We start from the raw sequence: 25393 nt of genomic DNA on the forward strand, positions 1-25393 counted from the left end.
ACTAAGTGCATCATCAAAATCCATGTATATGTTATAGGTGGTCTGGTAGGCTCATTCCTGAAGGTTATACTCAGAGATGTAGCAGTTTAATAAAGAAATAAGAAAGAAAGTGACTTTTTTTGGAGGGTGGGGGGACTTCAAGTCTGAATAGCCTGATTTTAGAAGGCATATACAGGACAATAATTTTAAAAATGCTACTAAAAGAAACACAGAAGGAGAGTTTTCAGGCTTCATCATGCCTGAGTAAAGACTCATTCACTAAATATTTGATGTTTCTGTCTTTAAAGCTAATTCCGTTGGGCTCAGTCATTTGGATGTAAGGTATACTTTAATAATTTGAGTTATATGAAAGAAAAGAATGACATGATTTTCTAAGCTAATCGACATTTTAGAACCAATATTAAATGTAAAATGTAATTATAATAAAAATAAACGTTGATCTTAGATAAATATTTTTCTAACCCACCTGCAACACATACACTTCTGCGTATATGCTCACACCTGTTCCAGTACAGAAACATGTGGGCATTAGATTGTCAGAATATCTCAATGCTTTAGAGTCTTCAGAGGGAAAGGATCATTTCAGGAAAAGTACAAAGAGTTGAACTAATATTTATGCTTTGCTAAGGAAAACATAATAATAATCATTGATACTTATTTTTCCATTAAAGTTGTTATTATCCTTAATAAGATCCATGCTGACCTAATGATTTGGGGAGTTTGTTTTTTAATCAATCTTCTCATGATGATAAGCAGTATTTGCCTCTACAGAATCAAAATGGTCCTGTGGCAGTTTGCCTCTTAGAACCCGAAATTGCTGCCCTGGGTGCTGGTCGCTGCCAAATCATGGCATGTTCCATGGTCCCAAAGTTTAGGCTCCATACTAAGTTGTGTGTGAAGTAAATTAAGCAGAGTGGAACAGCCTTTCTCTTCCGTGGGATAGGTGGAGGAGAGCTGGAGCCTAGCTACTAATTCAGTCCACCAAACAGCTTTCAGTGTGACTTCAGTTGAAGAGAGATTCTTTTCTTTCTTATCCTTAAAGATACTGCTCAGTGTGGTTTACTCAACATAGATCTCTGCTGCCTCCTGTGAGTGCTTTGCTTTTCATGAATGGAGGGAAAATCCTTACATCTTGTAGCACTTCGGAGCTTGTCACAAATGTCCGTCAAAGTATCATTACCATCCATTGCTTACCATGAAAACTGAGCAAGGTCAATGCAGTTTTGATCAGTGTTCTCTTTTTTGCAAATTAACAATATTTCTATTCTAGATTCTAGGGTTTTTTCCTCATATGTTACAAAAATCTAAATTATTATTTCCACATGTATTTTGAAAAATTTCTTACATTCTATAAAAGAAAAAAAACCAGATTGTGAATGAATATCATGTTTTAACTTTATCTTGTCATGGCGTTAAGTACTTTGAACTTATATTACCTTGTTAGAATCAGGAATATCTGTCAGTGAGTTGAATGAGTATATATGAGGGAGTTTAAAGTAAGTGCTCTGTGGTATTATTACAATTATTGTTTTGCAACAGTATATTTTAATTCATACACGAACTAATATTTCAAGCAATCACATTTCTAAAGAACACAATTATGCAAAATTTTAGTTTATTTAGTTTCATATTGAAATGAATGAAGGACGAAAAAGATTATGGCAGTCTTTAAACTTCCTGAAAAAAAAAAAATCCTTATTAAAGGTGACAATGAAGGAATACACACAGTATGGATGTAATTTGTCTGTAATCAGAATCTCTACAGATATTTTAACCTAAAAAGAAACCTTCAAGCAGATTTTTTGTGCACATAATTTGATTATCAAATTTTGAGCTCACATATTTTTAGAATGGGCAGTCATGTCCGTCTACACATAGACATGCATAGACACAAATACATGTGTACTTACATTTACTTGATCTATAAAACTTGAAAGCTCTCACTGTAATGTAGGACATTTCTATATTCTTCATTCTTTTTTCCTCCTTGAAATTAAAATAAAAATACAAAATATAATAAAATGATTCAGCTGATTTCTAATATCAAGAAAAGTGAAGATTTTAAAACCTTTTGACAACCAGTTTTACTCTATTTTAGATTCTTGTATTTAGAGTAAGTTGTTTTCCTTTCAAAAAACCATGAAGGAGGAGATGTAAACATAAACAAGAGAAGGAAATATGAGCGGGCATGTGGTAGGGCATTTCAAAATCTCATTTCATTTTTAAAATCCTTAGTTTTTTTTCCACATTTGTTCATCATTTGTTGGAAAATAAAACTTATCTTGATGTGAAGAGTAATAGACAAGTTATAAAATGTATGAAATCACAGAACTGGTATTGTATTCTAAGATCTTAGACTAGGGGATTTAAAGATTTGGTTTCAATATCTACTGAAATTGGAATTTCCTCTATATCTTTGTTGAGACAAATTGACAATAATAAAAAAAAAAAAAACAGCTTCTCCAGTTGAAAACTATTTGAAGCAGTAACCTGATGACAAGATGACATGTGACTTGCCTAGTGTTTAGAACATAAAGTTGGGGAAAGAAGCTGAACAATTGCAATGATGATGTTGCAGATGACCTCCTTCAGCTGAAATGTTGCCCACCGACACTGCTGCTCACCTCGATTAATAAGCATCTCCAAGAGCTGCTGGACTGTCAAAAAGTGACATTTTACACTTTCAAGCTTGGCTATTAATTCCATCTGTGTAAACATAGATTCCTAATCCATGATGAACTATGCCCATAATTTCACATGAAAATGACATATGCAAACTGTGGAAGTATGACAAACTGCCACTCAAGATTCCAGCAATGTAAAATGTGAAATATGTGCTCCTAATGCTGAAAAAGGAAAAGGGTCCTAAAGCTGCTGATTGCCTTTTTAGAAAGTGCTGAGTGAAAGCTTAAGCTAAGGTTTGTAACCCCCAGCGTGAGACTGCCTCCTAGGGCAATGGAAATTTTTTCACTATGAGCTGTTCTGTGATTGATACTTGACACTTTTTCCCCAGATGAAGGAAGGAATAGTCATATTCTAAGGCACAGAAAATTGCCTGGAAGTGTGTGTCCTATTTTATAATCTGCTCTCATGAAAAAGATGATGGTGATGATGAAAATGATGATAATTATCCCTTTTCCTAATACTTTGGCTGGAGGGGAATAAAATTGAAATATAATATTTATTGCCTGTTGGGATCATATTATTAAATTTATTGTAATGAATGTCAGCCATGTGGGATTGCCAAGACTTCTGATCTTCACTTTCATGTATATTTAAAAAATTCTTTTTGAGTCTCCCTTCTATCCATAGGGAGAGGGAAATACAGTGTGTCTCTCCCTTTAGTAACACCAGGACTCTCTGAGGTCTTCCTCTTTTCTAAGGACTGATGAGATTCGTAAACACTGCGCCCTGCCCTTCTCTCTCTTCTCTCCTTGTGTTGTTTTCTCCGAGTTCTCCAATCTCCCGTGTGTAGTGACCCTAGAGTAGAGGGCAGCCCCACTTTCACAGAATGCCTCCCGAAGTACAGCTAACATGAGATGGAGCCAGAAAATTGTGGACAATGATAGGGTGAGGCACCAGGCACAACTCAGAAACCGATGCAACATTTAACTCTTTATAAGCCAGTCTTATTTTTGAAAACCTCTGTTGGAGCCTGCTACTAGGTATTTCCCATTTCTGGTTCCTGGGCCACCATTTGCTAAACAAGTTCTCCCTCTCTTAAATCTCCTCACTTATCATTTCCTCTTCTCTTCTCTGCTCTCCACTGTAGTAACTCCTTCAAAGGTATCTCTAGATTCTGTTTCTAATTTTTTTTTTGTCAATAAAAATAAGCCATTTTTTTCTTTAACATTGTTTTAGGGTGCATCTTCATACATCCAAATAGTTAATCAAGGCATATCTCTAGAGAAAGAAAAAAAAAATCCTGAACACAGGAGACTTCTTCCTATCTCTGTGTCTGGACTGTCATGTGACATGGCTATTTCTGGTGCAGTGAAGGCTGAGAAATTACAAGGTGGCATTCACTACCGCTAATGTGGGCAGGTTCTGCAAGTAAGAGAAGGGAGAAGGAGCTGGCTAATGGCTAGGCAATTACCTATGTCTAACTCATTCCAGAAGGATAAAAAGATGAGTTTACCTGGTTAGAATGAATCTAAGTATCATTCCAGTAGAAGAGAATAGTATATACAGGGACACGTTGTTATAAAAGAGTGCAGAGTATCCAGGAAATGAAACGGAATGTATTTTGGCTGGGATACAGAGTGTATGGAAGGAAAATGTCAGGGAGATGAAGCTGGAGAGAGAGGTAAACATAAATTTTTTTTTTTTGTGACTGTATCTACATTTGTAGTTATCATGTGCCTATTCACACTTAGTGAAAAATTAGACTTTATCTTAAGTTATGACTAAGGGATTCTATTTCAAATTTTCTGGTAATCACTAAGAAAACTCCTTCAAGGTAGGAGCCTCCTTTGATGATGGGGTCTCACTACGTAGTAAATACTTGGTACAGCTGATTCCTGATCAATAAGCATGCACACAGCTTTCCGTTGTACAGTCATTCTTTCTGCAAGTGTAGCCATTGGTCCTCAAAAGCAGTCAGAAGAGAGGAACTAGGAATTGTGGAGAAAATTTATTTGGGTGGCTCTTTCCATGCACAAGCAGTGATTATATGGAGAGAAACTCAGGGATTGAACACCTGCTATACTGATTGCCTCTCTCAGCTGCTGGCTTATCAGATCCTTAGAACATGAGAAGTTAAGTGAACATGAGCCAGATTTCAGTCCCCTTGTTATATGTTCCTACTTGGAGAGTCATAGTAATTCACTTCCCTGGTGAGAGGGATTTCTTTTGCTCCCAAGTTAACTATGATTATCATTTACTGAGTTTGACCCATTTAACATTTTAATAGGTCCCTGACACTGTCTTCTAGAGTAAACGTGAAAATCAGTGGGATGGGATTTCTGAACCACTGTGAAATCTTGAAAGGAAAAAGAAAAAAACTAATATAAATGAAAGGTAGTGATTTTATTATTCTAGAGATGTATTTGGAGTTTGCCTTCTGCACAGAGATATCCTGCAGGCCTTATAGCTTTTTTTTCCCCTCTTGGTTTAGAGTCTCTGACTAGATACAGCTTGCAGAATAGCAGGATCTGAAAGCACTTAGCATATGAGGCTTACAAAATCAATATAACTCCTATCAGTCAGAGACACCAAGCAGAAGATTCATTTCATGCATCAAACAGAAGGCAGAGCCATGGATTCCTCTACTCCTAGTGAAATATCTGTATAGATACATGAAGTTAATAAAAACCTAACACATTGATCGTGTATTGGCAGGGCTATTTTTCTCTGTGATTAATAGTCTCACCTTCCATCCCAATACTAAGGAAAGTCCTTCTGAAAATTTCTGCTACTTTCTGAAAATAGCCTAGCTATCCTATTTCCAGATTTCCTTAATCACAAAGGACTTCTATTTTCTCTCCCCTGTTTTGAAGAAGTTAAGTGATTACTTTGGAGAAAATATAATTAAAATCTCCTCCCAACTCAGAAAACAACTCCACCAAAAAAGGAGAGAAAGAAAACAATTTTATTACTGAATAAGCATTAAACCGGAATATGATGTGCACCACACAATCTGCTAAAAATGTTTCAGAGGCAGAAAGAAATCTCATTCTTTTATACAGCCAAGCTGATACCACCCATTACAGACATGTTCTCAATATAAACAATAATTAGTTCTCAGGTAAGAGGACTCAGCAGTACCATTTGTCACACATAGCTCATCCTAAATTTATTCAGTTTTTGGGATATCCATCTGCATTAGCTAATTGGCTTCATCCAAAGGAAATAAAAATTTCACATATGTCTATGACAGGATGTGGTTTTGTACCTTGGAGGGAGTTGCTTGCTGAAGTTTGGCTCCTACCCTTTCATAGAAACTGGGAGATAGGGGTGCTGTTTTTCTTGATGATTGCATTTCAAAGGAATGCTTCCCAGGTCAGTTGAGAAAGATATTTTTGGGTCTTAAAGTTGGAAAGTGGCTTATTTACCTTTTATGAAGATTTACATATATTTCAAAAAGTCAGACAAAGAATGGAAGACTTTTCTAAAGTAAATGCTCTGAGAAAGAGGGAGAGGTTCTTTTCCCTTACTTTCAACAAGGAAAGTTAAGCCCATATTTTTAATTTCTATTTGCCCTTATACTACATAGTTAATGCTATTTTTATTCATTTTATCAATTTATGAAATTTAATTTATGTCATAGATGTGAAAATTGAAGCCTAGAAAGTTACAGTTTTTTTTTTTTTTGATGTCTAACTAGCTAGTTAGTGACTATATCTGGAACCCAAATTTTGATTTTCAAATTTCATATCAATGAAAATGCTAAAACCTGCATCCTGACAGTAATACTTTTCTACTTTTTTTTTTAAACCTTTTTTTTTGTGCTTTCCGTCTTTTTAATCTGGAAAGTATTGCTCTAGTAAGAATTTTATTCTGTAAGACTAGGTATCAAAAGATTCATGCAGTGCCTGCATAGCTGTGAGGGACAGTTGTGGGGATGGAGGTGTCTAAGTCAACATGTGTCTTCTTGGATGTGTTTATTTATAAAAAAATAATCTAGTGATTTTCGATTTCTTATTTGAAGTCTTTAACTTGAGTTTGTTATACACAGACGCATGGACACAAAATTTTATACAAAGGTAGCACAGGCATTTTTTCCTTTTCCTGTTTGCCCGCCTTTCATCTCCTAAATCCCCTCTCTCTACAGCCCTCGTCTGCCTCTGTTAACCCACTCCGTTTCACATTTTTGACCTCGCTATGTATAATTCTGTGTAGGCACACACAGACACAAACACACATTTGTATATTCACAGGGCACTGTTCACTATGGCTAGTGTTAGGTAAACAAATCCCACTCTTCATTCTTTTATTGCTCAGAACTATTTCATGGATGTCCTTCCAAGTCATCTGGCATTTCTCTAATTGATAGCAGTTTAAACCTGAAATAATATAATGTTGTCAGAGAAGACCCAGGCTGGACAGTAGTTAAAGAGATAAAAACAGATTTTATTCAGGGGCTATTGCAGTCGGGGGAAAAAGAGGTTTCAGTATAGGACAGCGCTCCGTCGTGAATATAGCCTAGACAAGTAGCTCGGGAGCAGATGGGAAAGTACTGAGAGAGAACACTGGGGATAAGGGGGGATCTGGCTAACTCAACTGGACGGGATTCGTGGTGAAAGCAGGCCACACTTGTCAGCAATCGCCTGAGCAATGGTAGAGGATAAGGAACTTTATCTGATATCAAAAATAATGAGATATTGGTGGGGGGGGTGTTCTGGCTAATCTGATTTAGCAAGATTCTTCCAACAGGTGGGTGATACAAGTCTGACAGGAATGAGTGTCAACCTTGAAACCTTGCTGCGAAATGGGCTTAGAGGAATCTGACTAATGTTTGATTAAGGAGAAAGTCTTAGCCATTCTCCTAATTTATTTCCAGATATTTATCTATGATTAATGCTGCTTTAAATTTATGCTCTTCAGGGCTGGATAAATAGATTCCCAGGTGTAGGGTTGGTGGTAGAAGAGTTGAATATTTTTAGTTTAAATTAATCGTGTCAAAAGACTTACAATACTTCAATCTTTGACTCTATTTGTATGAGAGACCCTCCTTTCCTAAAAGATACTTTTCTAGACTTCTGTACATAGGAGCACAGAATGGATTCTGTCACACATCCTCATTGGCCTTTGGGTTATTCTCTTAGATTGCTTTGGCAGATCTTGAAAGAAAAAGACTATGTAAATATCCTGGTGGTCACATTGAATGTTGGGTCTCACACAAAGAAAACGAAAATAATAGCTTCAGATAACACAGATGCCTCTTCATAGAATTTTCTGTGGACTTTGAGCCAAAATTCAGAGGAATTTTATAGCTCTCTTGAATTTTCTGAGGGAAAGAAGTGCAAATGATTCCCAGGATATAATTCCCTGTAGTCCCCAATTTAATCTCCCAGCCAAGCCAAATACACATCACTCACTCTTTTTCAATCTTATTCAGTCTTATTCTTGCCTATGAATAAATAAGAATCTACACTTTGGAATAGCTTTGAAAACAGGGGTGGGGGATAATTAAAAATCCTTCTTATTTTTGATATATTTTTGAGTTGGAAATATGACTATGTATATTCCTAAATTTATCTTTCTCGGTGATTCACAGAGCAGTAAATTTCCTATAGAAAGTATTCAAAACTCCTGAGCGTCGCATTCAAGAGTTTGACAATTTGAATCTTACCAGCTTCTTCAGGTCTTACCCCATAGCCCAGTAAGTACCTTATATGCAGTTTAGATTTTATTACTCACTGATTTATAATTTATATGCACTCAGCACTTCCCCATTTGCATTGTCATTATTTATATTGTTCCCTTTGCTTAGAATATCTTTTCCCTTTATTGCATTTAATAATCTTATGCATCATTCAAGCCCCAACACAAATATCTCTTCTTCCATGAAATTTTCCGTGACTGTATAACCTGAAGTTGCTCTCTCCTAATGACTTAGTCCATCACATTTTGCCATGTTATCCTCATTTCCATGTGTGTTCTATTTTGCCTGTATATTGCAAGCTACTGGGTTAGGGATAATATATTGCTAATGTTTATAATTTTTTTCAAAGTTCCCTACATGTAGAAGGAACCAAGAAAATATTTCCTGGATTCATTTATTATAAAGAGACCACATAATGCAATATTTTGTCATCAACAGTATCTAGGGCCGAAAACTACTTATATAGTATTCTATCTTTGTGACCTTGGCGAAATTAATCTGAATCCCTTCTTTCTTGCTTGTGAAATGGACATAATGTCATTTACACTTTAGGATAATTATGAGAATTTGTGGGTTCGTCACCAGTTGTGGGTTCTGGCCAGCAGAAGTCCCACCGAGACGGAATGAATTACTGAAGACTCTGGGGAAAAGTCAAGAGAGCTAGAGGGAGTCGGGAGCCAACTCCATGAGCCTCTCAAATCTCTCATACTTATTGAGTACAGTGGAAGCAGGAATTTAGGGAAGGACAGGGTGGGATCACAGTGAGTACAAAGGCTTTGTTTATTGTTGGTGTTTGGCTCAAGGTCAGAAGACCCTTTTTGGTGAATCATAATTGTGTTGAGCCTTTCAGCTTATCAGAGCGGAATGAGAATCAGCTGCTTGACAAGATTTTCCTGAGCTCAGGCGGCTGTGCCTGTCTTAGGTTGCCCCCTCAGGGGATCTTACCCGTCATTGGCTAACCAGCCTTCTCACCTCTGAGTCTGCAGCTTTTTACCATTCCAGCCCAAAGCTGTTTTGGAGATAGAAGACTAACAGCAGGCACGCCCAGCGTTTATAGCCGGGAGCCTGGGTCATTGCTAAAACCTCAAGGCAGTTACTAAGCACATCTTCTTTAAGGAGGTAAGTGGCTGGGATTGTTACAGTTTGTTAACCCAATCATGGGCTCCCACAAGAATTAATATGTGTAAAATGTCTGCCACATGTCTGACATACACTTGTGGATAATAAATATTAGATATTACTTTTTAAATATAATTAAAAAAATGATTCTTTATACCCAGGCAGAAATGCTGCAAACAGGTTGAATGAGGTTGTTTTTTCTGCAGTCATTGTTTTTGTTCTTTTTTGAGGGGAAAGCAAACCTTGATATCTAATAACTAGTGTTTTTGAGTTTTATGAGGTTTAAATCTGAAGGCACTTAAAACACTCATAGCATTTTTTCATTTAAAACAAAAACTAAAAAACAATTAAAATGAGATTGAAACATTAAAAGACAACTCCATGATAAGCATCATTGAATTTATTGTATAAATTAATCTATAAAAGCTATTGCACAGTAATTGATTTAAAAAAATAGTAACTCTAATGATAATCTGTAAAATGAAGAGTGGGAAGATAACATAACATGCAAATTCAGAAAAGGAAGGAATTATATTGCTCTAGAAGAAGACTTAATGGAGGAAGTGAGATATGGTAATGTTTCTGTCTAGGTTGACAGAGAGTAAAAGCCCTCCTTTAAAGGCCGACGAAAGAGTTCAAGAGAATGCTAGAAGTGAGAATGCATTCAGCCAACCTACATTTATTAAGCATTTCACAGTGTGCTATCATGTAAAAGCAGTCTGGAATTAAGAAAATTGTTAATTCAGAAATCGATATCAACCTTCGAAATGGGAGAAAATATTTGCAAATGATGCGACTGACAAAGGTTTAACTTCCAGAATGTATAAACAGCTCATACAATTTAATAACAACAACAACAAAAAGCAACTCTATCCAAAAATGGGCAAAAGACCTAAAAAACAATTCTACAATGAAGACATACAACTGGCCAATAGGCAAATGAAAAAGTGATCAGTATTGCTAATTATCAGAGAAATGCAAATCAAAACTACAATGAGATATGTCAGAATGACCATAATTCAAAAGTCCACAAATGATGAATGCTGGAGAGGGTGTGGAGAAAAGGGAACCCTCCTACACTGCTGATGGGAATGCAGTTTGGTGCAGTCGTTATGGAAAACAGTATGGCGATTCCTCAAAAGACTAAAAATTAACTTACTGTATAATCCAGCAATCCCACTCCTGGGCATATCCAGAGGGAACTCTAATTTGAAAAGATACATGCACCCCAATATTGATAGCAGCACTAAATACTAGACGTGGAAGCAACCTAAATGTCCATCAACAGATGACTGGATAAAGAAGAGGTGGTATATTTATACAATGGAATACTACTCAGTGATTAAAAAAGAATAAAATATTGCCATTTGCAGCAACATGGATGGAACTGGAGATTGTCATTCTAAGTGAAGTAAGCCAGAAAGAGAAAAAAAATACCACATGATATCCCTCATACATGGAATTTAAAAAAAGAAAAGAAAAAAGGGAACACTAACTCATTTACAAAACAGAAACAGACTCACAGACATAGTAATCTTATGGTTACTGGGGGAAAGAGAGTGGGAAGTGATGAATTTGAGATTTGTGAATAGTAGCCACTATATATAAAAATAGATTTAAAAACATTTTCTTCTGTATAGCACAGGGAACTACACTCAACTATATTCAGTATCTTGTAATAACCTTTAATGAAAAACAATACGAAAATGAAAAAATATATATAAAATAATTATAATAAAAATCATGACCTGGAAAAAATCTATTGCAGTAAGAATGCTTTAGCCATTAAATCTTCAAGTACCTTAAAAGTGAAGGCAGAAGGGGCTTTATTTTATAGTAATAAGTGGGTGTGGGGAAGTGGGGTGAATAAGTGATGTGATCAAACAAGTGAACAGGAGATACTTCTTCATCATCAGCTGATTCTCAGAAGGAATTGTTAAGTTGGGGAGAGGTGGTGTGGTGTTCCATGTTCCAGTGCTTACTTAAGCCCAAGATGGGACAAACTTCAAGGGGCTTTGGAGCAGAAAAGAAGCCTGGTGTTAATGTGTTCATTTGAAGTAGCAGTCATGTTTTTTCCAGATTGATCAATAGAGACAAACAGTCCAGCTTATTAATCATTAATGAGACAAAAAATGTGAATTCTGATAATATATGTTTGACTTTGTCACAGGTGAAAAAGGATGTCATCTCTGAGTCTTATCTTAGTCATATGGGGAGGATGGTTCTCGGCAGTAAGGAATTTCCTAGAACATAAGTGTTTGGAGGCAATTTCTTAATCATTGATAATTTTCAGAAGCACAGCGCTCAGAGCTCAGTTCAACATTATCAGTAGAAAATGCTGCACTACTGCTACAGTAGTAGTGCTAGACAACATTTATGCAAAGATTTCAATCTTATGGTGAGACATACATAAATAATATACAGTTAATATAACTTGAAACTTTGAAGACAGGTTGAGAATAGAGAAGAAAGTAGCTTGATATGTAGGTTTTGTATTTTAAAATAAAAAATGGTGAGACTCTGTAGAGTATGATGGTTTCTGAGAGTCTTGGCTCCCAAAAGGAAGAATTGAATATATGATTACTTGGGAGACTTATTTTAATTTCAGTTTCATTTAATTTATGCAAATGAAAATAGATAAAAACATAGTTAAGTATTTTCAAGAAATTCTCCGTAGTTGCTCATTAACCAAACACAAGACATAAAAGATGAAAGAGACAAAATCCGAGCAAAGGAAACCAAAGGAAAATAAAGATAGTTTCAAGACAGAAGGCAGATGGTCTTGACCTTGACATAGCCAGAGGGGCCTCTGGTATTTTGAACCATAAGTTGATCCAAATAGAACTTTAAGTTTACAAAGTCTGATTTGAAAGCAGTGCATTAAATGGGTTGGAGAAAAAAAATCAATTAATATAGTGCTAATAAATTTTAGATAATGAGGACCTGAACTAGGACAGTAGGATTGGGTAGTTGCAACTGAAAGTGTTCAAATATTCAGAGTTAGAGAAGAGTTGGAATTCAGTTGAGCAACTGATTGCCTTTGAGAGCTAAAGAAAATAATTCGTTAAATAATAACCCCCAAACTTCCATCTTTAGTAAAGTTGGACACATTTGTTGTTAAATAATTTTGAAGCCAATGGAAAAACTGGAAAAAAATGTCCAAAAAAATCCCTTTAAAGGCATTGGAGAACCACTAATGCTCAAGTTAGCCAGTCCCTAAGAAATGAAGTGCAGGAGGTTAACCCAGCAACTGGCGTTATGTAATATATCACTTGCAAATATGATCATAACCATTCTTCTCCCCTACATACATGTCATTTAAAAAATGACTTTCAAGCTTTTCCCATCAAGAAGTGAAATGTATTTTTTTGCCTCTTGAATCTGGACTGGACTTGTGACTTGCTTTGTGAGCAATACAGTATGGCAGATGTGATATCTTGCAATTTCGTGATTAAACCTGTAAAAAAATACTCCTTTACCTCTGCTAATTCTCTTAGAACCCTGACCAGTTAAAATAAGAGCAAGCCCAGGCTAGCTTTCTGGATGAAGAGAGACATATGGGCCACTTGCCTTCAGTGGCATATTGGCATCATGTCAATCACAGTGCAGAGCTGTTTGGTTGACCAGGAAATAATCATAAGAACAAGAGTAAACAAGTCAGCCATGAAGAGAACTGCCAACATGAGAAAACACCTTAAATGTCCAGTGGTAAAATATATGGCAGCACAGGCATAATGGATTGTAGTATGTGTGTATATGGATAGAACTCCAAGGCAAACAAGCCAGTTGCAAAACATGACTGCATGAGAGTCATTTTTTTTTGTTTTATGTTATAGGAAAAAAAGGCATGTATTGGAAAATAAATATGCATGCATTTGTAAATGTAAGAAAATCTGATAAGATGCTAACCTATGCTTCTGTTAAGGTAGGTTACTTCTACAGAGTAACCTGTTTTCCCCTTTCGAGCCTTGAATGATTGAATCTAGAGTGGTTCTATAGATGAAAAAATGCTCAGTATCACTAATTATCAGAGAAATGCAAATCAAAACTACAATGAGGTATCACCTCACACCAGTCAGAATGGCCATCATTCAAAAGTCCACAAATGACAAATGCTGGAGAGGCTGTGGAGAAAGGGAACCCTTCTACACTGCTGGTGGGAATGCAGTTTGGTGCAGCCACTGTGGAAAACAGTATGGAGATTCCTCAAAAGACTAGGAATAGATTTACCATATGACTCAGGAATCCCGCTCCTGGGTATATATCAGGATGACACCTGCACCCCAATGTTCATAGCAGCACTATTTACAATAGCCAAGACATGGAAACAGCCTAAATGTCCAGCAACAGATGACTGGGTAAAGAAGAGGTGGTATATTTATACAATGGAATACTATTCAGCCATAAAAACCGACAACGTAATGCCATTTGCAGCAACATGGATGTTACTGGAGAATGTCATTCTAAGTGAAGTAAGCCAGAAAGACAAAGAAAAATACCATAGGAGATCGCTCATGTATGGAATCTAAAAAAAAAAAAAAAAAAACCATAAATACAAAACAGAAACAGACTCATAGACATAGAATACAAACTTGTGGTTGCCAACGGGGCGAGGGGTGGGAAGGGACAGACTAGGATTTCAAAATGTAGAATAGATAAACAGATTATACTGTATAGCACAGGGAAATATATACAAGATCTTGTGGTAGCTCACGGTGAAAAAAAATGTGACAATGAATGTATATATATATATATATGTTCATGTATAACTGAAAAATTGTGCTCTACACTTGAATTTGACACAACATTGTAAAATGACTATAACACAATAAAAAGTGTTTAAAAAAAGTATAATGGTGCTATTTTTTTTCTAAAAAATTGTATCCTCATGGTTCTCAACGTATATGCCAGAAATAAAGGAATTTAAATTGGTTCCCCTTTCCTCACAAAGTTATTTGAAGGCCAAAAAAGATAATGGAATTAAAGCTTGATTATAAATAATGATAAAGGAAATGCTATTCATAATTTTATTTAATGGCAAATAATAAATGGAAGATAAATCTAATACTGAAAACTTTGATATGCAGCAGTGATGGAAGAAGTAGCATACAGTAAGTTCTGTGACTGTCACAGTGAACATTTAGCTATAACAAACTCCTAGCCAATCAGTATGTTCTTACAGTATAATGGCAAAGACATTGGACACTGAAGATACCACTTCCTTAATATTTTCTTGGAAGTTACTATTCCTATGACTTAATTTTTTCAACTGTAAAATGAGCTTAATACTAGTGCTGTTTAATCTTAGTGCTTATCTCAGTGTTGTTCTGAACATTAGATAAGTGAATATATGTATGACCATCTTACATGTGTCAAGTGAAATAAACACGCAGCCTAAAAGTTAAAAGTTATGTTTTATTTGGCGGGAGGACTTGAGCCGGGATGACAGCCCATCACATGGCTCTGAGGGACTGCTCCGAAGAGGTAGGAAAGGAGCTAGGATAGATAGGAGCTTTACAACAAAGACCAGGTAGTTGGAACAATAAAAGATTACTTGTTATCTAAAGAAAACCAGGCATCTCAAGTTAAAGAATTTAGTGCTTTTCTATGTATGGGAGGAAGCAAACATTTGGGCTCACTGAATTCATTCCTTTGACAAGCACCTAGCCATCTAGGGCCGGTATCCTGTCCTGATTCTGAGTCCGCTCAGAGGGCACCATTGTGAGTGGCTGCAGGCCCGTCCCCACTGAGGGGTGGCGGCAGCCACTGATGACTTGGTTTCAGCATTCTTTGTTTACTGATATGTTTGCAGTATTTTCACTCACATTGCAGTATTTTCTTTCACACATGTAATACATTGTCAATGTGTATTATCTAACACTGTGATTTATTATGGTCACCTAAGGTAATTTTGGAGATGTGTTTATTGTCAAACTTTCAGGAGGAACAAAGTAGGTCATGAAGTAAAGTTGTATAATTAGAAGTAAACGACAATGTGCTTTGCTTTTCATTAACTGACTTGACATTAGTGAGACTACAAGGAAACCTAGGGCATTAATACATGTCTGGTTACTGACTGGTTACTCTTCATCAGTGAAAATCTCAAGGCCAGAGAGAAATATTGAGGTTCTTGCAAAGTGGAACATTCCAATTTCCTTCTAACAAGAAGAATGTGAAGAGTACTAGAAACCTGCATTTAAAAAATGAGAAAAGGCAAAAAATTGTAATAGAAACCTATTAAAGATGGCCTGCATCTATAATAGGATGGACCCAGTTCCTTTATAATTCGCAGAAAGGCTGTGAATTCATCAAACTTCTCATTAAAACTTTTATATATTTTAAAAATTAATTACCTACTATGGGTTCAAAGATTTACACAGATTGCTCACTCTGTAACACATAATGATCTGGGTGAGGTGAATGTAGCATTGCATCTTACAGATAAAGAAACTAAGGATGAGAGAGTTTGAGCCATTTTCTCACAAGTTTAAAATTGAACTTGTCCACCAGCTTTCATTAAAAAACTGTTCGTACTATGAATTGTCTCTCAGAGGAGGGCTGTTTTCTAAACCAGAGACATGGCAACATTAATAACTAACTCTTTTCCCTGTAACATACACATACAAAGTAATTGTTTAAAATTATATGTTACTGATTTGATTTTGTAAGTTTTGCTAAAATCAATCCAAGCTTCCCTGTCTCCACTGCTTCTAATCTAATTTAGGACACCACAGTCTTTTCCCTGGAATACTGGAGTGGTAACTTCCTTAGCCTCCTTTACTCCAGGGAATGCCTTCCAATGCATTCCCCAGTCCCTAGCCAGGGAAATCTCCCCCCAAACATAAAGCTGACCATGCCACTCCCTGCTTAAAACCCTTCAGTTACTTCCCCTTGTTTTCAAAACAATGCCCATATTCCTAACTATCATTTAAGAGTCTGGCACTTTCGTTCATGCTTTCCACATCCTAATTTCAGCAGCAAATTTCTCAACCCCCATTTACTATTCCAAACCTTTTGACATTTATGCACTTTTTAAATTCAGTAGACTTATTTTCATTAGTATTTACACCTGCTTTCCTCTCTCATATACCTAATTTCTACTTATCTTTCAAAGTGCATATTATATATTTTATATTACTTTTACCAGGAAGTCTTCCCTGGATTAGCAACTCTAACGTCTAATTGCCTGTATGTTCCAATTAATCATTTTTAAGCTTCCCCTATTCAGGTATAGTTCTAGGCTGTACTGGAAATGTATATTCCATGTTTACATTCTTCCCTTGCACATACATATTTGCCTTAACATACACAAACATATTCGCACACACATACACACAGACTACTTGTTCATTTATTCCTTAAAAGGATCTTAAGGTAGTGACTTACATTTTCTGAGCCCAATTCTTTTATGTTGGAAAAATTAAAATTACAGTACCTTATTATCTTGCAAAGACCATACAAGAAAAATGAAAAAATGTGTGTGTGTGTGTGTGTGTGTATATATATATATATATATGATACTGAGATAAATAAAAGTTCCATGGTAACAGTTAACAAATTTGTTCAAATTTCACATTAATTACTCTATTTATGGACTGATTTTTAGGAGTTATTTTGCTTCTTCCACTACTTTTTAATGGCAATAAAGATTCTTAGATACATTTGGAAAGAGGTGATTTTTCAATGTGTTTCCTTCCCTATAACCAGGGTGAAGCAAGGCCCCTCCATTCTGTTTTGGTTCAGCCTCCAAGTTTGTCCCCCTGCTGTCAGAACCTGTCTACATCTCTAAGATACATTGGTTCAAGTCATATCTCTTGATGGAAAACTTCAAGGACCTTAGAAAACAGTGTGAAACACCACAGAAAATATCTATTTTCCAAGAGGTGTCTGATAAACTGCTCTAGAAACTCTCCATAGCCTGAGTAGTCGTCAATGCAAAATGAAATCTTTTTTTTTATAAAACTAGCTTTTCAACGTTCCTTTTTTAGACAAAATAATAAAAACAAAGCATCCTAGTAATTAAGGTCTCAAGTCATCTAGATTTTGCTCAAGATGCAAGGGTTTGTGATTATGGCCGAAGTGGCTGGAGCCAAGTGGAAGCGTTTGGGGGGCTCTCATGCCTTTTCTTTCTGTGTTAGACAGGACTATGAAGAGCTAGAGAAGCAACTGAAAGAAGTCTTTAAGGAGCGAAGCACCATCCTCCGTCGGCTGACAAAGACATCAAGAGAACTTGACGGAATTAAATTCAACCTTCAGGTGAGATGAATGCTAAATTTCTCAGTAACAAAGGATAAGGAGTCACCTGGTTTGTCTTGGCGGATTAACATGTAAAGACTTCTGCATTTTCTTAACCAGTTTTGAACATATTTTGGTGCTTGAACACGGGAGTTATTTATTATTATATGAGCTTTGAAGAGAAATGTCATTTGAAATGCAGTCTGGGAGTCTGTGGTTCGCAAATTCAGGAATGAGAAAATTGTGTGCTTGGCAAAGCCATCAATTTCTCATCACTTCTAAGGTCAATTTGACCCCAGTGTTTTTTATATTACAAAATGGTGAAAAGTAATTATGACCAAGAGTTAAATGAATATAGACATGATCTCTAGAAGAGAACTTTAATTTCCACAAAGGATAGTTCTGAAAACTCTTTAATAAACCTCATTACTAAAATGAGTAAATGCCTTAGAAGGGAGAATGTCATCTGTGAAAATGTATTAGCATTCAGCGAAGTCTCAGTCGAAAACCAAAGACAAGATCTATATCTGATAAAAAAGTGTTTGAAATATCTGAGAATATATTTTAATATTTGCCTTTAACATTGTATTTATTGACTTCTTACTGTATACTAAAAGCTTTGCATGTATTATAGGATTTAACTCTCACAGTACATCAATGAGGGTAGGTACTATAAACATGACTTTTCTTGTTACACATGAGGAGTCACGCTTGAATGTCACAAAGGAAGCCGGAGTCTAAATGCAGGCAGTCTGACTCCAGAGTGATAGCTGTTGCACTGAACCATGTTTCTGAACCACGTGTAGTCACCATTTTCCTTGGCTTTTTATTCCTATGATGAAGACGATGATGTCGGTAACCACTACAGTTTATTGAACATGGTCCCCTGTGTTAGGTACTCTTTCTCCAATGATTATTTAATATTCAAGTTATAATTACGCTATGATTATTATTAGTCTTATTTTATAAGTGAGAAAACAGAGTTAGAAAAAGGTTAGGAAACTAAGAACAGAGATAGTTAGGAGGCAGATCTGTTAGTTTGAGCCCAACGCCCAAGTTCTTGTTCCAGAAGTTGTGTTACATCTTGAGAGCATAAAAATAGTGGGAAAAAAAAATCACTCACACTCCAGTAGGATGCAGTGACAAGTAACAGGCTGTAACGGTGCAGGAATAACAGCTCTACGACGGAAATATGCACAAAGCTTTAGGGAAGCACTGACTAGGATGAAAATGGAGACATCTTGATTTCCATTGGAATCTGATGCTAGAACTGCACCTTATCATTAAGTAGAAATTCACAAGTTTTACGAGACTGCAAAGAATATTTAAGACACTTGCACCTTTTCGGAGGCATGGAACCCCTGGCACATTGAGAATTTTTCAAGCATATGGTGAAATAAATGCTCATGAGTGGTCAGTATTTATGGTATTTCCAGGCCACTCAGTCTCTCTATACTAGTAGCCTAAGTTAAGACATCTAATTTCATTCTAGGAAATTACTTGGAAGAAATATAAAATTTTGTAGAGTCACCTTTTTGAAAGGGTAACAATACTATCACTAAATGTAATTGCAACTTTAAAAATACCTTTAATTTATTTTGTGCCAGCCATAGTGCAAGGTGGATTTTTTGAATTGTTTTATCTCATTAAATCCCCTTAACAATCTCTTCACAAAATTAAGATAATATTTTACTCATTGTAAAATGAGGAAGTAAGACTCAGATAGGCCACTGGAATCTCCCAAAGTCGTACATCTAATAAATGGTAATTCCAGGTTTCAAACTTATAGTAAATAACTGTATTGCCCATGATACATTTTTTTTTCCAGTGGAGCTTCCTGAAGACATGAGATTTGAAAGTCTTGTTCATCTCTGTAAACATAGCACATGGCATGGTAATATAGCTCAATCAATAAACAACAAATGATCATTTAGGAGATATATCAATCTTTGGAATTCTTAAAGCCATCAAAATTATTTTCCAAGATGTACACCTCCCTTCTCTGGACATTACTGGGGAAAAAATAATGAAGAACTCTCCTACTCTTTTAATTGGATACACTTTGCAGACCCCCATCTGCATACCTACCCTTTTCACCTTTTCATTTCTTCATCTCATATATGTGTGTGTTTTTAACTTCTTGAGGGCAGGCTGTGCCCTTTTAATCTTGGTTTCGTTCTGAATGTCCAGATTATAGCAGATGGTCAATGAATAAGCATATTTTTATTGTACTTTTCACCACATGCTTTCCCACATCTGTTATCCCCTTTGAGTTTTCCGGTCAACAACTAATGTGGACTCTTCAAAATTCTCATGCCTGTTTATCAGGTAAGGAAGTCAAAGGGGAGATTATGCCCCCAGTCATAAGGCCATGATGCACTTTGAGCTATAAGTCCATGACTGGTGATTTCCCCCCAATTCTGCTATTTTTGTCTTTTATGTCAAGTTACTTTTCCCCCCTAAAGAAAACAGAGCACTTTTTATTGGCTGCTTTCTAATAATGACATCAGTTAGTCATTTTAGGGAAGCGGCATCAATTACGAATTTCACCCTATGACATCTATATCAGAACACTTAACTTACTGTATGAATATTGTTTCCAGCATTAGGTTGAAAAATTGCTGAAGGTAGACACCATGCCTTTGTTGTTAAATGATGTTAAGTGTTTGTCATTCTTCTTACTGTCAATCCCTTACCCATCATAGCTGCTCCTTCTACAAACAATATGATTGCCTGTTTCAAATTTTGATATCAAGAAGGGTAGGTTACCCTATTAAACAGTTTACTGGGTATAAACAAGAAAGTTCCTAGAAAAGCCTTAATGGAATAGGCTCTAATGAGAAAAGCTCAGTGGCCTTTTCTGTTTCAATTCATGTTCTATTAATGCTGAATTTGCCAGAGTAAATAAGCACTAATGACTAGGTGATTTTTTTCCCCCTTAATACACTATCTATACAGAACAGTTACAATTTTAAATGACCCTAGTTTTTCTATGTATTCTAATGCATTGCTCATACATAACAGACAAGACTAAACAGGTGCCTGCCATTTGACTGCCTTGATCTTGAATGTATTACGACTTAGCTTATTTAGGGAGTTCTCTTATGTCCCCTTGGGTCTGTAGAAACTATGCCAGAACAGTTTAACATGCCTGCAGAAAATACAGTAGGACTTCAGATGAAGAGCAGAAGATATATTTTATACTCATTTATAGAGACCTAGATATTGGGAGAATACTTTCTCCTCCACTAAACCTCTAACGGCTGAAACTCAGTTGATTCCCTTTCACTCACTGTGCAGCACTGGGACTAGTTAGTGTCATAAATTGTGCCTCCTGAGAGCCTGTGTGCATCCTGAGAGCCATGGGGACCACTCTGGCCTCATTTGCACATTCTTATTTCAGGGCTAAGTGCAGCCACACCTTATTCCAAAGACACAAAAGTAGAGTGAACCTCAATTTATGACCCAAATAAGGCTTCCTTTTCCCACTTTTCTTATCAGACTTTGAAAAATGATGAGAAATCTGCCAAAACTGAAGTTCAGAGGCTTCTGGAAATAAGTCAGAAACAAAGGTAAGACTGTGTTTTCCTTTTATTTTCTCAGCTCTTTTCTTCCCCTCATAGTTACTCTATTCAGAGACTTCACAAGACGAGGTTTCTTCTCTATTTATTTATTTATTTATTTATATTCTTACTTAAACTTGAATATATGAGAATCTTGTTCAAATGCAGATTCTTATACAATAAATGTAGGGTAGCACTTGACATACTGCATTTCTAACAAGTTTCCTGGTGATGAATGATGCTGATACTTGTCTGTAGATCTCAATTTAACTGTTAAGGATCTGGAGTTCTTTTCTCTATTATCTTGGTAAGATGGACCAACATAAGTCTGTCCCATCAATAGGGAGATCCAATAACATTGACCTCAGGGTTCTATTTTTAATAGTTATCAAAACTTGATAACTTTAATAGTTATCAAATAGTTTGATAATGGTGGGGATGGCAAGGGATGGGGTAATCTTATTAACAATGTGGTAGAATTAGAGCAGTGTTATTAGTGTTGGCTTGTTTTTGAAGGAACTGAATTAGGGGCTTGATTTCTATGCAATATTAAAAAGCTATATGACTTGAAATTGTTTCTCAAAGAAAAAAAATGCCAAGGCATTTTTAAGGTAGAAACAAGCTAACATTTGTTATTTTTTTATACATTTACTAGAGGCTCTGCAAGATGCTATATATTTATATATATGTATATATACATAAATATATATATGAATTTCTTGTTTCAACACAATTACCTGATAGAGATTTTTATCCCCATTTAGTAAAGAGGAAATTGTTGCTCAAAATGCTTACGTGAATTCCTGAGATTTGTGTTAATTGGAATTTGCTCTGCTGTGTCTTACCTTTAGCTATACCCCTTCAAGTTAGTATACCGATCCATGCAAGAAGCTGTTACAAAGGTTGACAGGTGCTACACTATGTAGTCCCTTCTCACCATCTTGTATCTTCTCCACTGTCCTTGCACCTTGACCCAGAAATCGTATGTCATTGAGTCAATGACATGTTAAAAATATCAACTCAAGTATCTTATATTGACTCTTTATATTATTTAAATAAAATTACTATTTCTAGAACATGAAACTCTCTCCAAAGTCCGATATTCAAAGGAGCTCATATAAAATATACGTCTAAGCATGTTTCCCAAAGTGCATCATTTTAAATTATTTTATTGGTTTGAAATAAGCCACCTCTTAAAAATACCTATGTTCAATATCACACGAGTATCTGTGGTTCACTGAGTTAGTATTGGAGAATTATAGACATTTTCAATAGAAACAGCTAGTCTAAACAGACCAAAAGTCGTCGAAAATCATTGCTTTCATTGATTCTTCCATGTTGGGAAAGGGTAGAAACAAAAACATAAAAAGGGAAATGACATGTGTAACACCAGTGAGAGGGTTGCAGTGACTGAAGAAGACAGGGTGAGTCAGGGTAGATCAGAAAATAAAGTTGTGTGCGTAGACTGGGACCACTCTTAAAGGCTGGCCCAGAGTGGACTTCAGCATAAGCATCAGAGAACCCATTTTAGGTAGCTCTATAAGGGAATCATGTATTTAAAGAAGTGCTTTAGAGCAGTTGTTCTGACAACATTGTTCAAGGTAGGAAGGAGACATAGACCAGATTGAGGAAAGATGACCTAGAGGACAGAGAGATCTCATCAATGAGGAAAGAGCAATGAAGTCAGCCTTTCTTCACTGCAGGAGAAACCCAGATGAAGAGACAGACTGAGGCACGATGTGGTTAAGGAAAAGCCTAATTCTTTTGTTTGCTGATGTTTTCTTAAATTATCTATGGCTGTTTCTACATGACACATGAATTACCCAGGCAAACCAGGAAAAATGTGGTTAGAGTTACTAAGAATTTCAGGTCATCATCTATCCATTTGGTAAGGTGTACGAATGACTAGATGATGAACTGAGTCTTTCAATGCATGAGTTAGATGGAGCAGATATTTTAGTATTGAGATTTCAAAATTCTATCCAAAATTATAAAATGTATTTAAAATGCATGACTTGTATAATGTACACAACTACAGTCAGAATGGAAAATTTAATAAATCTGAACGATAGGTGAATTCTCAAAAGGATATGACATGTGATATATTAATTTTTGCCATTTACTTACAGATATATGAAAATCTTGGTTATCTGAATGTGAAGGAGGCTGTGTATCTCATTTCCAAAATAAGAGAGATTAATAAACAGTAAAAGAGAAAAAAATCACATTAGAATATAAAAGAAAATTATTAACTGACTGCAAATTTAGAAGTATTATCAGAGTCTGAAAGAGTATAATGTATTGCAGATGTCACTTAGCTATACACCTAGTTCTCAGTAACCCCTTGTCCCCTGGGATCCTTGCCACCTGGCACTTACCTGGAGAAGTGGTCCCTAGAAATCATGCTTCTTTTATGTGACTCTGAAATCACTGGCCACAGTTAATTAGCTTTAGTTGGCCACCAAAATAGAACTGAATCAATTAGAATGTCCCTCTTGGAACTGTAACCAAGAGGCAACTAATAAATCTCTCTGTCTAGCTGGAACTAGACTGTAAATAAGTAACTCAGAACATATGGGGTGGCCATAAATAACCAGGTAGAGAGAGCAGAGTGTTTCACCAAGGGATACAGAGAAAGGAGTGTGCGTGAGTGTGTGTGAGTGTGTGTGTGTGCATGTGCACACATGCTTTTGCATGAGAGAGAAATCTGTGTTGATTCTTGATTGCTAAATTTTCAGAAATATTTAGACAGCTGAGATAATATTCGTAAAAGAGTTCTCTAAGCCATATTATGTGAAGAGTGAGAGTATGTAACCACAAATGGAGACTCTTGGGATAGAGTACCTTGACGTTTCTGAAAAGCTGTGTTGATAATAAAAAGGAATGAGACATTTTATTCTCAACAGTGGTTGGTGGGTGGAGATGCTGTTTTGGGCTCCGGGCACTAATGGATTTTACCATATCGAGTTCTCTGAAAATGAACAGAATGCCTGGGATGACAGCAAGTTCTTTACCTGTGATGTTATGACAATACAAGCTGGTAACCACTCAGAAAGATAACTCCCTGTAGGGGGATTTGGGTGAGGTATTTTCATATATATAATTTGGGATGGAAGATGTGTGAAACAGCTGCCTTTTAAAATCCCCTGTAACCGTGAACTTCTGTGCTGAAATGGACTCAGCATCTGAGAACCTATCACAATGTCACTGGGGCCAAGAGTTCTTCAGAATTCAAGCTTCAGTTCAGTGCCAAATAGGGCCCTAGAGCAGCTCTCAATAGTCTGTGCAAATCGCAGTTGGTGGAGGGAGCCGGTCCATGAGCAAGTCAGTGGTCCTTTCTCAATGGAGTGGAACTTAACAAGTCTACAGGAGTCTGGGGCCACCTAAAGCATGAGATCAGTGAGCATGTGCAGAAATAAGCCTGAAAGGCGGAAGAGGAGATGGAGAGATTCAGAAGTTTCAAAAGGCCCACTTCGCCATTATGTCTGATAGCTTTCCCTGCCATGAAAATGTGCAGAATCCTCTGCCTTCTCCAGTTTTGAACAGCCTTTGCAGTTTACTTTTTGTCTTACTCCTTATTGCCTATAGATGTCAGTATGTGGGCATTTTTGAATATATATTTTATATATATATATTTTTTGAATATATATATATGCACACACATACTCATTTAAATGTTTATAAAATACATTTTATAATTTAATTTTAAAATATCTGTATCACTTTAAAAATAAAAAATTTTAAATCCAGAAATATTAATTGTTATAAGATTTATCATAATTTTTTTTAGTTGGGAAATAAAATAATCTGACTGCATTTTTATTCAGTACTTGTTGAAGATTTGAGTGTTAGGGATAGTATGCAGATCCTTCCTTTCTGTCTCTCTCTTTGAATAGAGCTAGTGTAATGGCTGTAGAATTTGAGCACGTAGGCTCCAGAACACAATTCCACCACCTCTCTGTGCATCAGTTTCCTGTCTGCAAATCAACATTGTAGTTCATTGTGAAGTGTATAGAGTGCTTGGTAAACTGCAAGTCTACAATATACACAGACTTATATTATATTATATTATATTACACTATATCGTGCTATAAATGTCCTTTGTGGAAAATATCAAAAGCAATTATGGAAGTCCAGATTTTAAGTATCA

The 25393-nt window shown here is 36.1% G+C and overlaps 1 protein-coding gene across 6 annotated transcripts in view; it reads left to right on the forward strand.

The window, feature by feature from the left end:
* Positions 1-25393, forward strand: part of LUZP2 (leucine zipper protein 2) — a 423019-nt gene that overhangs the window by 211346 nt on the left and 186280 nt on the right. For 5 of the 6 annotated variants that reach the window (XM_072969688.1, XM_072969689.1, XM_015252087.3 and 2 more), the window contains 2 exons: positions 17584-17701; positions 21182-21252. In XM_072969688.1, coding sequence (XP_072825789.1) covers positions 17584-17701; positions 21182-21252 — 189 coding nt within the window. Of the gene's footprint in view, positions 1-8242; positions 8324-17583; positions 17702-21181; positions 21253-25393 lie in introns of those variants that run through there. The other variant, XM_072969691.1, reaches the window with a different exon arrangement.

Source organism: Vicugna pacos, chromosome 10 (genome assembly GCF_048564905.1).
Source record: "Vicugna pacos chromosome 10, VicPac4, whole genome shotgun sequence".
Lineage (NCBI taxonomy): Eukaryota > Metazoa > Chordata > Mammalia > Artiodactyla > Camelidae > Vicugna > Vicugna pacos.